This window comes from Anomaloglossus baeobatrachus, chromosome 8 (genome assembly GCF_048569485.1).
Source record: "Anomaloglossus baeobatrachus isolate aAnoBae1 chromosome 8, aAnoBae1.hap1, whole genome shotgun sequence".
NCBI classification, from domain to species: Eukaryota; Metazoa; Chordata; class Amphibia; order Anura; family Aromobatidae; genus Anomaloglossus; species Anomaloglossus baeobatrachus.
In genome coordinates this window covers 62,270,334-62,285,395 of record NC_134360.1, presented here as the reverse complement: position 1 = coordinate 62,285,395, position 15,062 = coordinate 62,270,334, and the positions used below count along the sequence as shown (strand labels likewise).

Sequence of the window (15,062 nt, the reverse complement as noted above, 5' to 3'; positions counted from 1 at the left end):
TTGTGAATGTGAGAAACACCAGCAATTAACCTCTTCCTTACCCGGGATGAGTACTGCACCTTAAGTGAGATGCAATACCATGTGGCTACTGAAGCCTCAGGGGCGCCACATATATTCTATACCAGTCAGTCATAATACTGTGTAAGATCCACAAGTGCTGTCAAAACCACACAAATTACTGGTTTTAATTGTTGTCCTCCTTTACGTTACATTATAAATATATTACTGGAACAGGCCACACAAAAACTGGTGTGCATAGAGTGATAATGGTTATGTGTAATGATTGCTGCATTCATTTCTATGGGATTATCTGAGATACCTGTTCTGTCATTCCCATAGCAGTGAATGGAGAGGTGGTATCACATGAGGACTACTGCTCCATCCACACTGGGGACTTTGAAACACCTGTCCTCACAATCGCTGCAGATCTTCGAAGTCAGACCCCCAGCATTCACACATTTATCCCTTAAAAGGGTGGTTCGAAGGCCAAAGTAATTTTCATCTAATTCCCTATCTATTTAGTGCAGTAATCTAAAGTAATTTCTAATATACTTGCAGTAAAAATTCCTTATGCTTCCTATCTAGCTGCTACTGTATTTTTCCCCACTTCCTTTCTGATGACGCTTCATTTGATAATCTCAGTGCATGCTTGGATACTAAAATGAAGCATCATTAGGGGCAGAGGCTGCGGTCACTACTGTAGCCTCTGCCCCCTCCCTGAAATAAAACATCATCAGTGACACTCGTTTCGGGGCTGGGCTAGTCTCTGCAATGTGCTCTCTGTTGTCAAATCAGATCAGTAGTAATGAGCCGACAAGACAGCAGAGTACATTGTCAGTGTGCATAAAACCAGGCATGCAGAGAACAGTGACACCCACAAAAGTGATGTCACTAGTCTGTGCACGCTATGTTACCGGCTCATTACTGCTCATCTGAGGTGACAACAGACGGAGTACTATCATTGTGCACATTGCACAGTGGCAAAGCAGGGATTAGCCCAGCCCCTGACCTGAGCAATGACCACAGCCTCTCCCCCTCCCTGAAATGAAGCATCATCAGTGACACTCGTTTCAGGGCTTGGGTTAGTCCCTGCACACTGTACTGTGATTCTCAAACAAAGCGTCATCAGAAATGAAGTAGTGAAACAAATACAACAGCATATAGATAGGGTAGATAGTATAGTGAGTAAAAGAGAGGGAATTCCGTAATCCAAGTATATTAGAAATTAGTTTAGATTACAGCACTAAATAAATAGCAATTTAGATGAAAATTGCATTGGCATTCGGACCACCCCTTTAACCTTTAGATGAGTATAGTGCTTTGAAAAAGTATTCATACCCCCATTAACGTTTCCACATTTTTTCATGTTACACCCACAAACTTAAATTATTGGGATTTTATGTGATATATCAACATTAGGAATCAAGTATTTGTGACGTGTACGAGGAAATAATACATTTAGAAGTGCAATACAGCATAGTATGCTAAGCTTTTCTCTGAAAATATCACTTTTATTAGGATTGTAGAAAAGGTGGTCAGACGTAAGTTTAGGTCTACTAAATCTATGATTTGTGTGTGTGTGTGTGTGTTTTCTAACATACTCGCTTGTATAAGTCACCAGTTGTACTGTACAACAATGAAAATAGCTCTTAGTATGCTATATCATTTATTGATTATCCTAGGTATAACATCTGATGTCTGTGCACATAGTATAGGACATACAGTTGTAAAATGGTCGCCAGACACATCATGAAGGGGAGATGTGTATCACAGAGGTGGTTATCCTCTGTAATATAAGCCTGGACGCAAGCTCCAGTACGTATTGTACTGAGAGGATTAATAGGACTGACAAGAGCTGGGTTTACAAGCAGTCAGAGAGATGGGTGTGAATGGCTGCTCACATATCCCCACCCTGGGGTGTGGTATGTTGGATATAAGGAAATCCAGGTGTATCATTAGGTGTCTGTGTGTGGAGGTAAGAAGTCCTCCTGTGTGATCCTCCTGTGTGAAGTCTCCATGCTTTGACTTGTATACCGGACTAACACTGTAATGCCATTGTTATGACTGTCTATCCTCGTTTCCCGCAAAGAAAGGCCATTTATATTTCTTGTCTATGGCTCACCGTATGGAATTTTAATAAAGCCTGGACATTTTGTTTAAATCGCCTCCCTCAAATGCCGCTGAGTGAGTCGTGATCCTTACACAGTATACAGGAGAAAAAAGATCCCAGTGATCAATTGTACCAATACAAGAGGTAAAAGGAAGACCACTGGTATAGAGGAGACCAGAGACAAATATATGGTGAAATACACAATAATTTTTAATAATAAAGTGAGTGTGACAAAAGGACAAACGGTACAGGCAAAAGAGTGTTAAAATGCCAGACACAAAGGATGCACAAACCACACCAGCAGTTGGTAAGCCAGCCACAAAAAACGTGGATCAGTACATGACAGGCAAAATAGCCAGAAAAGGACAGGGAGAAGCAAATACATCAGAGGGTAGATTCCCTATATGAAGCTCACCCTTTGGGGTAATATCAGAAACCTGTCATATCATAAGGTAGTGGTATATTTACCTTGAGACATATTAGGGCTGTTTGGTAGGCAAGCTGGTGGTAGTGGGCGGGGCATCGACGCGCGTTTCACCGGGCGTGGCTTCGTCAGGAGGCTGACCATCGTGCATAGCATGTGGGTTTATATAATAGATAGCAGGGATCACAGGCAAATCGGCGCGCTCCACGTCATGTTGCCCCGCCTTCCAGGGCAGGGGCCGCCGGGCACCACGTGGAAGAATAGAGGGAGGACGTACGTCATCCCTTCATTCGTCACAGGAGCACCCGGAAGTCCCCACCGTAGAAGGCACAGGCAGCGCATGCGCGCGTCGCGTCTGTGCACTGAATAACATCCACCTGGGTGTGACGTGGGGTGGGAGCGGTTAAAGAGGGGGAGGAACAACCGGACATAGATGACACGGAGTTCGAGCATGAAAATCCTCCTATCACAGGAGACGCTGATCGCGCATGTGCGCGTCGCGTCAGATCCTGGATACAGCCTACCAGGCAAAACACAGAGGAGTGTCGGATGACAGATTAATTACATCACAGAATTTCAAATGCAAATCTATGCAAATAAGGCATAGATTAGAGATGTCAACGGCCATCTTCAGAGGTCCAAGTCGCTTCAATCCACTCAAGTATGTATTCAGTCGTCTGAGGGGACACACACAACGACACGGAGCAGGTCGATCAGTACGTACATAGATAAAAGATCCCTGGAAATATAAACCACACAAATTAAAATCAAGTTAAAAAACATACAAGGATGGCCAAGGGGCCCAATTAAAATCCCCTTGTTATCCTCACTTTCTATGTATTACCATCTGTGGTCTTCCTTGTCCTGATGAGACGAATGTTAATTGCCACTGTCCAATTATTATGGATTTTTATTCTCCTTCTGGGCTAGGGAGAGACTGACCTCTTTAATTTTGCCCCTTTACCCTATCCGGGTTAATGTCTATTGCCCCTTAAACGGTCCCTCGTTTCCACCCCTGGGGTACACGGGCGTCTGGGTTAACAGGCAGATTCTTGGATTTTGACTCCGGGATATACCATGATGTTTTTTACTTTTTGGTTGCTGGGAGATTCGTGATGCGATGCACGCACGCGCCCCTACGCCCTCTGACATGGGGATTCCGGTCTTAGAAATTCTGTGATGTAATTAATCTGTCATCCGACACTCCTCTGTGTTTTGCCTGGTAGGCTGTATCCAGGATCTGACGCGACGCGCACATGCGCGATCAGCGTCTCCTGTGATAGGAGGATTTTCATGCTCGAACTCCGTGTCATCTATGTCCGGTTGTTCCTCCCCCTCTTTAACCGCTCCCACCCCACGTCACACCCAGGTGGATGTTATTCAGTGCACAGACGCGACGCGCGCATGCGCTGCCTGTGCCTTCTACGGTGGGGACTTCCGGGTGCTCCTGTGACGAATGAAGGGATGACGTACGTCCTCCCTCTATTCTTCCACGTGGTGCCCGGCGGCCCCTGCCCTGGAAGGCGGGGCAACATGACGTGGAGCGCGCCGATTTGCCTGTGATCCCTGCTATCTATTATATAAACCCACATGCTATGCACGATGGTCAGCCTCCTGACGAAGCCACGCCCGGTGAAACGCGCGTCGAGGCCCCGCCCACTACCACCAGCTTGCCTACCAAACAGCCCTAATATGTCTCAAGGTAAATATACCACTACCTTATGATATGACAGGTTTCTGATATTACCCCAAAGGGTGAGCTTCATATAGGGAATCTACCCTCTGATGTATTTGCTTCTCCCTGTCCTTTTCTGGCTATTTTGCCTGTCATGTACTGATCCACGTTTTTTGTGGCTGGCTTACCAACTGCTGGTGTGGTTTGTGCATCCTTTGTGTCTGGCATTTTAACACTCTTTTGCCTGTACCGTTTGTCCTTTTGTCACACTCACTTTATTATTAAAAATTATTGTGTATTTCACCATATATTTGTCTCTGGTCTCCTCTATACCAGTGGTCTTCCTTTTACCTCTTGTATTGGTACAATTGATCACTGGGATCTTTTTTGGTTTTGCAATCTTAATGGGACCCTCCCTGTTAGGGAAGTTGTAGGTTTACAGGAGAATATATGACTGATACTCGTACTATGATGTTATATACTGTATATATGTGATGGTTTATAATATGACTACAGAACGTCAGATATTAGACCAGCCACATATTATCCTGTATATAGCACCTGATTGTTTGTGGATAATGATGAAACCTATAATATGTCTTCACTGTGTATAAGCAATGGGTGCAGTACAAAGAAAAATTCTATATGCTCATAAAAAGTGATTTGATGCAATCTAATCCAAACACAGGGTTTATGCTGGACCACAGGAGAAGGAGAATCTGAAAGCTCAGGCCCTTGAGTTATCCCTCAAGTTTAAGTTTGTGACCCCACTAACATCAATGGTGGTTACTAAACCCGAAGAAGAAGAAAAAGAACAAACCATAGTGGCTGATAAGTTTGTGGATGGTGAGATAATCTTAAAAAAATTTTTTCTCAGTTTGTTTATTGGTTTACGTCATCCACACAGGCCGGCATTGAGGTCCTGCGCAGGTGCACTTTGATCTGCCCAGAGCAGCGCAGATTAAAGTATTGTAGTGTGCATGAGCAGGACCTCAATACTGGCCTGTGTGCATGACGTAGGACGCCTCATGTGTCGCGGGCGGAGAGGGGTTTTTGGGGAATGCCGCTCGCCTGGGGGAATCTCTGGCACTCGGGTCCGGTGCTTCTGCTCCTCAGTGGCTCGAGCACGGGGCCGGACCCGGGGCTCGAACAGCGCCTCCTCGCCCACGAGTGAAAAGGGGAGGTTTGGTGGTGGGATGTCGGTTGTGACGCCACCCAAGGGGTTGTGGTGATGGTGGGCACCACCGCTGCTGGTGATGGGGGTTTCCGGGAGCGATGGTGGAGAGCAGCTGAGGTGTTGGCCCCTCCATGGGTAGGGGCTGTTGGTCCCGGGGCCCCGGTTGGGGGGGCTATTAGTGAGTAGGGGATAGGTGCAGGTGCCGATGCGAGGAGGCAGCGCGGATGCGGGGCAGCGGTGCAGCGCTGTGCCGGATGGCACTGGTGTACTCATTCAGGTAGTCAATGACAGAGTCTCTGGTAAACCAAACGGCTGGATGGACGGGGCCCACAGTCGGCTGTAGCTTCTTCACTCTCCCCGGACGGGTTGGTGGTGGCTGTCTTTCCCTGCACCTGTGTGTAAGTGTTTGACCCCTATGGATTCCCACGGGTGGTCCGCTCCCCGGCTTGTACGTGTCGAGAGCCCGTTTTGCCCACAGGCGCTGGCCCTTGGATCTCTGGCCGTTGGCGGTGGCTCTTATCCGGACGGGTTGGGCTGTTGCCTTCTGACGGGACTTGGGTGGGAATGAACCCCTGAGGTCCAGACCGCAATCAGCGAATTTGACCGTTACGGCGGCTTCCGAGCCCAGTCGGGGTCGGAGTACCCTGCCTTGGTGCTTAGCTTCCCTCCGCTCCCCAGTTCGGTACCAGCGGGCCACCGCCCGACCCCGGTCCTACGGTTCCGCGGACGTCCACTAACTCCTGCAGACGGCCACCACCGTCTGCCGACCTTGCTGACTGTGCCTGGGCTCCGACCCAGACACACACAGTCTCTCCACTTCACTTCTCAACTTCACACTCTAACTCCTTCTCTCTCCTAAACCAAACTGTCTACTTTTCCCGCCTCCAGGCCTGTGAACTCCTCGGTGGGTGGGGCCAACCGCCTGGCTCCGCCCCACCTGGTGTGGACATCAGACCCTGGAGGAGGCAACAAGGGTTTTGTTGACGGGTGTTCCCTACCAGGGGAGGGGGCGTGTGTGTGTTGTTCTGTACTGTGACCCCTGGGGTCCAGGGCATCACACATGCATCCAGGCTTCAGAAGAATGAGAACAAAGATGGACGAAAGAGGAGGAGCTCAGCGGCCCGGGCGGTGTCCTTTTTTTTACTGCATTTTAGGCCATGTTCACATGGAGACTCTATGAATCGTTTTAGAAGCAGAGAAAGAGCAGAACCTCTACATTTCTGACGTTTTGAGATTTTTTTTTAGAAGGATTTGGATAGTTTCTGCTCAACTTCCACTCATTTTTTGCTCCAAAGCTTCTTAAAAAAACTTAGTGTGCACATATCCTTGAGGGACCTGTACATCTTATCATCTTCAGGTGTATTCCAGGCACAAAAGTGCCCCATAATCTGAATATAATGCACAATGATGTCGAAACAACATGTTCCATCTGACATCGCTTCTTTTACCTCTTAGCTTCCGCTAAGAATCCACCCCTTTTTTTACACTTATCACTATAGAGTGAAGGACATTGTCATTGGAGCTACCGCAAGAACATCGGCGAAGCCTGGGACAACTCAACGGCTGCATCGGCGTCTAAGTGATGCCGAGTACATGAAGCCTTAGTTTTTAGCAGGTCTATTGTTGATTGACATTAGAAAGAGTATAACAACTATTTTTATATTAGTATACCATGAAAAGACAGAATTCATATTCATACGTGCATCAACAAAAAATATTTCTTACCTAGGACTAAGTGAAATTGAGGGTCATGTTCTATGTCTCAGATCTCTAGTGTGGAACTCAACCCTTATAATGTAAAATCCATAATTTATAGCAATACCTGTAGTGGAAAATCTTAGGATGTCTGAACATGTGTCTTACGTATCTATTCCAATAAAGGCCAGCCTGATGTCATGTTTTTATTTCTTTCCAGGTCAGAGTACTGATTTTGCAATACCCGTTCCAGGTACAGTGACTTTATTATTTTTATAATAATTTCTGTATTATAAGATAAATTTAAGGAGCACTTGCTATAAAAATATATTTTTGTTACCTAATGTAAATACCGCTGTTCTCTGGAATCAGGCAATATTCTTCTTTTGTTCCTGGGCCTCTCTATTCCAGAGATATGGCTCCCCTTCCCCTCTATAAATCTAGGGGTGTTTTTTTTTAAAGACAGCTGGGTGTGGTCTTCAAAGAAATTTCCCTAGAGAAGAGTTGAGAACCACACCCAGTTAGCTAGGAAGACTAGATTTATATACAAGAAAGAGGTGGCCATATCTTAGGATTGGAGAGCCACAGGATCAAACGAAGATCAATGTTAGATTCAGGAGAACAGAAGCGTTTTCACCAGGTAGAAAAATTACAAATTTATGGCAAGCGATAGGTCCTCTTTAAATGAGTTGTCCCATTTTATGTCAGTGTAGATGCAACACCCCCCCCCCTTAAGGCCGCTTTACACACTGCGACATCGCTAGTGATCGCACCCGCCCCCGTCGTTTGTGCGTCACGGGCAAATCGCTGCCGATGGTGAACAATATTCCCGGTACGCGTCACACCAACTTACCTTCCTAACGATGTCGCTATGGCCGGCGAAGAACCTCTTTTTTAAGGGGGAGGTTCGTGCAACATCACAGCGACGTCACACAGCGGACCACCAATAGAAGCGGAGGGGCGGAGAGCAGCCGCATGAACGTCACTCGCACCTCATTGCCGGAGGACACAGGTACGGTGTTGTTCGTCGTTCCAAGGGTGTCACACGTAGCGATGTGTACTGCCTCAGGAACGACGAACAACCTGCGTACCAAACGAGCAACGTTTTTTGGGAAATGAATGACGTGTCAACAACAACCAACGGTTTTGGGCACTTTTTGGATCGTTAGCGGTTGCTAGCAAGTGTCACACGCAACGATGTCGCTAACTAAGCCGGATGTGCGTCACAAATTCCGTGACCCCAGCCTTATCTTGTTAGCGATGTCGCTGTGTATAAAGCGGCCTTTAAAGCTGATGAGCTTACTGATTGGCTATCGCACGGTTAACATGATGCCAGACACTGGGATGAATGACAGACTCACAAGTACACCTGTGGTAGGTGAATAAAGATCAGGCTTTTTTGTTTTTTAAACCAAATTGCTACTAGAAACAAACATTAATTGAAATTGGACAACCCCTTTAAATATGATGTATAGCCTGGCTTATAAAAGGTGGATTCTGAATGTGAGGCATTCCTCTATGATGTCCATATGCATTATGGGCAGACGTTTTAAACATGACCACATACATGGCCAAGGAAAGGAGAGGCAGACGGCATATGAAAGCTGGCTGCACATACTATGTGCCCCTTGTAATGGAAACAGCTCAAAGAAGCACTCCCATGAAGATTTTGTTTAATTAATCTGTGTATATGATTATGTGTATGTAGTATATATAGACATATATAGACATTCATATGACCCAACTCCACCGCAGCGACCGTTTAGGTGAGTATTATAAAGTGATTGTTACGTTCTACACAGCGGCCTGGGCTCTCATATACTGCATGTTAGAATACTGTATATAAGAACCCAGTGATGGTGGCCGCAGCTTATATTCACCAAATCTGGTGCCAGGTTCCCTTAAAACCAAATTCAAAGCTTCTTTAACAATATGGATTTAGGTCCTGTTAGTGTATTTATTTTATCTATACTGTTGTTCTAAATGAATGCATATAATACTAATTCCAAGGCTAGACATAGATGTAATCTGATAACCCCAATATATACATTTACTGTAAATTATCACTGCGTTGTGAAATCCGAACAGAAAAATCTACAATTATTCCTATACATTAGAGTTCACTGTATTAGTAATATGGAGCTGTTATTATTTATATTCTCATTTTGGTTTTATTTGCAGTTAGAAGCTACGCAGCAGCTCCAGTGATACCCGGTATGATTGGCATCTAAAACATTAATGTTTAAGATTTTTATTATTATTTTTTAAGATTTTATTGGTACCATTTTGGGGTATAGATGATGTTTTGATTGCATTTTTGGGGGGAAAACAAAAGAATTGGTTATGCAAAATGACTAAAAAAAACACAATTTAGGCGTTTCAATATTTTGGACTTTTTTTTGTTTGCATAAGAATTTTAATTTTTTTTTACCATTTTTTTAATTAACTTATTTTTTTAGACCCATTTGGAGACTTGAACCTGCAACTGTATACACTAATGCTCCAGTAGTATAAAGTGAAATTCACAAATCTCCATTGGCTGGTCTTTATGAGAATAATAAGATGGAGTATATGGAAGTAAAAAGATGGCAGTACAAAGTCCTTTGGTTACCATGGCAATGCCTTGGCACCGCACAATTTCTCCCAACATTTAAAGAGTTATTTCCATTTCCAAGATCCTATCCCAATATGTACCGTAGTAGGTTTAATACTAATAATATTAGTAAACCCCTCCAATTAGCAATATGGTATAGTTCTCCTGATTCACTTTGTTGCTTCCCTCATGTTCAGGGCATTGGAGGACCAAGGTCATTGGGCCCAAACTCATTTATACACTTGGGGAGCAGGGTTGGTCTATCTGGTCCCATCTCATAGAGCAAAGTGGTAATAAAGCCAATGATGTACAGTCCCATGCTGATCCCTACATCTCTGCCAAAAGTGCCTACAGCGGTTACCAGAACTAAACCATGGCCTACTGGAGAAGATGGCCTGGTTTTCTTTTACATCACTTGGACAGCCAGGAGTGGGAAGAAGGTTGATAGTTGTGGGAGTATAAAGGCCCTGTTACACGCAACGACATTGATAACAAGATGTCGTTGGGGTCATGGAATTCGTGATGCACATGCGGCCTCGTTAGCGACGTCGTTGCGTGTGACACATATGAGTGACTGCTAACGATGCAAGATACTTACCAAATCGTTGATTGTTGACACGTCGTCCATTTCCCAAATGTCGCTGCGTGTAAAGCGCCCTTTAGACAATTTTTCTTAACCAATCTATTGGCCACAGCGGAAACAGGATGTAAATAGGAATATTGGCCTTCCATGCTCTATACATTCTACCCATTCATTTCCACCCCACCTGTCCTCTGAGTCCTATGGGTACCAGAACCTGGACACTTTTTATTTAGCTTATTGTAGGGGAATTCTACTCAAAGAGATTGACTGTCCAAAGTAAAAACGTTACAAAGATATAGACAACAATTATTATGGTGCATGTCCTAATAAAAACTATTATATTTTCCTCTACAGCTCAACACATTTCTTCCTTTGTTCCAAGAAATTGGGGTAAGAATAATTAATGTAGTAGAAATCCACACCTAATACCTGTTATCATAGTCGGATTATAATGAGGGCAATCTGGTCTATCGGGGAGCTCCATGCAAGATTGCTATGTGGAACAATATGGAGCTCATACAGTACATAGAGGGCTATGTGGGGGTTCATACAGTACATAGAGGGCTATGTGGGGGTGTTCATACAGTACATAGAGGGCTATGTGGGGGTTCATACAGTACATAGAGGGCTATGTGGGGGCTCATACAGTACATAGAGGGCTATGTGGGGGCTCATACAGTACATAGAGGGCTATGTGGGGGTTCATACAGTACATAGAGGGCTATGTGGGGGTTCATACAGTACATAGAGGGCTATGTGGGGGTTCATACAGTACATAGAGGGCTATGTGGGGGTGTTCATACAGTACATAGAGGGCTATGTGGGGGTTCATACAGTACATAGAGGGCTATGTGGGGGTTCATACAGTACATAGAGGGCTATGTGGGGGTGTTCATACAGTACATAGAGGGCTATGTGGGGGTTCATACAGTACATAGAGGGCTATGTGGGGGCTCATACAGTACATAGAGGGCTATGTGGGGGCTCATACAGTACATAGAGGGCTATGTGGGGGTTCATACAGTACATAGAGGGCTATGTGGGGGTTCATACAGTACATAGAGGGCTATGTGGGGGTTCATACAGGACATAGAGGGCTATGTGGGGGTTCATACAGTACATAGAGGGCTATGTGGGGGCTCATACAGTACATAGAGGGCTATGTGGGGGCTCATACAGTACATAGAGGGCTATGTGGGGGTTCATACAGTACATAGAGGGCTATGTGGGGGTTCATACAGTACATAGAGGGCTATGTGGGGGTTCATACAGTACATAGAGGTCTATGTGGGGGTTCATACAGTACATAGAGGGCTATCTGGAGGTTCATACAGTACATAGAAGGCTATGTGGGGGCTAGTACAGTACATAGAGGGCTATGGGGGGGCTAGTACTGTACAGTGGGATATATAAGCTTCTATTCCCGGCCGTGGCACAGTTCTACAGTTGCTAGAGGAAGTCAGGCCGGAATTCTACTGAATATGTGACGAGAGACATGATAAACATGAGCCAGGCAGATATCTATGACAATGTCATTTTACAAATTATTTGGATAAGATCCTAGGGCTGAGAAACCTTAACTTTCTGCTTTTTATGGTGCCATCGAGTCAGAAAATTAGCTTAGTTTGGTATCAATAAACAATATATGCTCATGGTGGTTAATCAGAACACTGGAATGGGATGGAACTAAGAACAAGCGATATTTTAACTTGTTATATTTTGTGTATTACAGTTGATTCAGATCCTCATTTTGTGATAAGTGTTCCACGCAAGAATGACGCTTTGTGTTTTAATATACAAGAGCAGCCTGGAGTGATACTGAATCTTATTGAGGACCAGGAACTAGGTAATATATCGCTCTATATCAAAAAAGTAGCTCAAACATGAAACTGAAATAATTTGCACCCTATTAGAGTGTTCACATGACATTCATCCAACAGAATTTGTAGTATTCCATCTGAGAATTGGTAAGTGTTGATTTAATGGTATATTCACCAACGTTCTATCACATTATGCCCTACATATATTGTATTGTATGAAATCCATGTTTTTCCACTTGTACAGTCATGGCCAAAAGTTTTGAGAATGCTACAAATATTAATTTTTACAAAGTCTACTGCTTAAGTTTTTCTAATAGCAATTTGCGTATACTCCAGAATGTCATAAAGAGTGATCAGCTTAACAGCAATTACTTGCAAAGTCAATATTGGCTAAGAAAATGAACTTTAACCCCCAAAACACATTTCAACATCATTGCATTCCTGCCTTAAAAGGAGCAGCTAACATTGTTTTAGTGATTGTTCCATTAACACAGGTGTGGGTGTTGATGAGGACAGGGCTGGCGATCAATCAGTCATGATTAAGTAAGAATGACACCACTGGACACTTTAAAAGGAGGTTGGTGCTTCATTGTTTCTCTTCAGTTAACCATGGTTATCTCTAAAGAAACACGTGCAGCCATCATTCCTCTGCACAAAAATGGCCTAACAGGGAAGAGTATCGCAGCTACAAAGAATGCACATCAGTCAACAATCTATTGCATCATCAAGAACTTCAAGGAGAGAGCTTCCATTGTTGCCAAAAAGGCTCCAGGGCGCCCAAGAAGGACCAGCAAATGCCAGGACCGTATCTTAAAACTGTTTCAGCTGCGGGATCGGACTACCAGCAGTGCCGAGCTAGCTCAGCAATGGCAGCAGGCTGGTGTGAGTGCTTCTGCATGCACTGTGAGGTGGAGACTCTTTGAGCAAGGCCTGGTTTCAAGGAGGGCAGCAAAGAAGCCACTTCTCTCCATAAAAAACATCAGGGACCGACTGATATTCTGCAAAAGGTACAGGGAGTGGACTGCTGAGGACTGGGGTAAAGTCATTTTCTCAGATGAATCCCCTTTTCGATTGTTTGGGACATCTGGAAAACAGCTTATTAGGAGAAGAAGAGGTGAGCGCTACCACCAGTCTTGTCTCATGCCAACTGTTAAGTATCCTGAAATGATTCATGTGCGGGGTTGCTTCTCAGCCAAGGGAATCGGCTCACTCACAGTCTTGCCTAAAAACACAGCCATGAATAAAGAATGGTACCAGAATGTCCTCCAAGAGTAACTTCTCCCAACTGTCCAAGAGCAGTTTGGCGCCCAACAATGCCTTTTCCAGCATGATGGAGCACCTGCCATAAAGCAAAGGTGATCACTAAATGGCTCATGGAACAAAACATTGAGATTTTGGGTCCATGACCTGGAAACTCCCCAGATCTTAATCCCATTGAGAACTTGTGGGCAATCATCAAGAGACGGGTGGACAAACAAAAACCAACAAATTCTGGCAAAATGCAAGCATTGCTTATGCAAGAATGGACCGCTATCAGTCAGGATTTGGTCCAGAAGATGATTGAGAGCATGCCAGGGAGAATTGCAGAGGTCCTGAAGAAGAAGGGTCAACACTGCAAATATTGACTTGCTGCATTAACTCATTCTAACTGTCAATATAACCTTTTGGTTCTCATAATATGATTGCAATTATATTTCTGTATGTGATGTAAACATCAGACAAACACAATTAAAAACCAGAGGGCAACAGATCATGTGAAAAAATAATTTTGGTGTCATTCTCAAAACTTTTGGCCATGACTGTATGTACTGTGACAAATTCCTTGTTATGGGTGAAATACATATTATGTACGTTTTGTTTACAGATTTTAATACCAGTTGATAATGCTTAGAGCAAACGATGGATTAGCCAGCCGGATTAGTGGAGATCAAATGCAAGTTGCAGAGTGCACAGTCGAATACAATGTAATGTGAACAGAGTTTAATAACAGTTCCTAATGCCTACAGCAAATAGTGGGTTAACAAGCTGGATTAGTGGAGATCAAATGCAAATTGTAGGATGCAAAGTGGATTGCAATGTAATGTGAGCGGAATCTAATAACAGTTCCTAATGCTTACAGCAAATGATGGGTTAACCAGCTCTCTTGAGAACCAGGGGTGCAACTTGTAGAAATTATTGAAGTCTGAGGGGATGATTGCAACAATAGAAACTGGATAATGGCAAACTCCAAACAAATGCAACTGAACACATTTCTACAAGATACCAACAAGCACTTCCTTGTTGTGAGCTCTTATTCTGGGGTTAGCCCCAAAAGACGAGTGTACTCAAAGTCCTTTTCGATCCTATTTATGGGTCACTTTCCTGTATTTATAGCCTCACACCTTTACAGTAGTCACACATGACTCACTTAGACTCTCGTGATGTCTTATGCCATGGTGTTATTTGGCTATACTGTATAGTTTGGGTATTTGTATGCTATACAGAGGGATAAGTCTCAAGCACTGACCACCTGTCAAACTGAGTTTTGCACCAACTTTGCCGACTGTCATAGCGGTTTCTAGCTCTCTTCAGATTGAAGATTCTGACACTCCGCACAATGGTTCCTCTGGTGCCTGGGATCAACACAGTGAGACTCGGGCGTCAACCTGCTGTGTGCTAATTCATAGGCATGTTAGCAAGAGTTAATCTCTGCTGGTGTGCTTGCTCCTCTGATCACATATTGTGGCGAGGCCTATCACATCTGCTCCCCTCCTACTTATGTTAGTTGACTCCTTCCACCTATGCTTTAGGCCCTGTGCACACTGGAAAAATGATTTTCCTTAAAGGGGTTATCCGGCTTATTTTGACTTTTTTTATTATTACACTATTGGGCTACATTGGGGCAGGTAAGTAGATAGTGAGCACTTACCTGACCTGCTGTCAGCCCCTCTCCCCCGGCTCAGAGTGGTCATGTGACTGCTCCTGCCGCAATTTTCCTGCTTCCGG

At 44.3% G+C, this 15,062-nt stretch overlaps 1 protein-coding gene across 2 annotated transcripts in view; it reads left to right on the top strand.

Annotated features, from left to right (window-relative positions):
• LOC142249819 (inter-alpha-trypsin inhibitor heavy chain H3-like) overlaps nucleotides 1-15,062 on the top strand; it is a 104,140-nt gene that overhangs the window by 64,373 nt on the left and 24,705 nt on the right. The window contains exons 14-18 of one of the 2 annotated variants that reach the window (XM_075321727.1): nucleotides 4,898-5,055; nucleotides 7,302-7,334; nucleotides 9,263-9,295; nucleotides 10,612-10,647; nucleotides 11,990-12,103. In XM_075321727.1, coding sequence (XP_075177842.1) covers nucleotides 4,898-5,055; nucleotides 7,302-7,334; nucleotides 9,263-9,295; nucleotides 10,612-10,647; nucleotides 11,990-12,103 — 374 coding nt within the window. The remainder of the gene's footprint in view (nucleotides 1-4,897; nucleotides 5,056-7,301; nucleotides 7,335-9,262; nucleotides 9,296-10,611; nucleotides 10,648-11,989; nucleotides 12,104-15,062) is intronic. The other variant, XM_075321728.1, reaches the window with a different exon arrangement.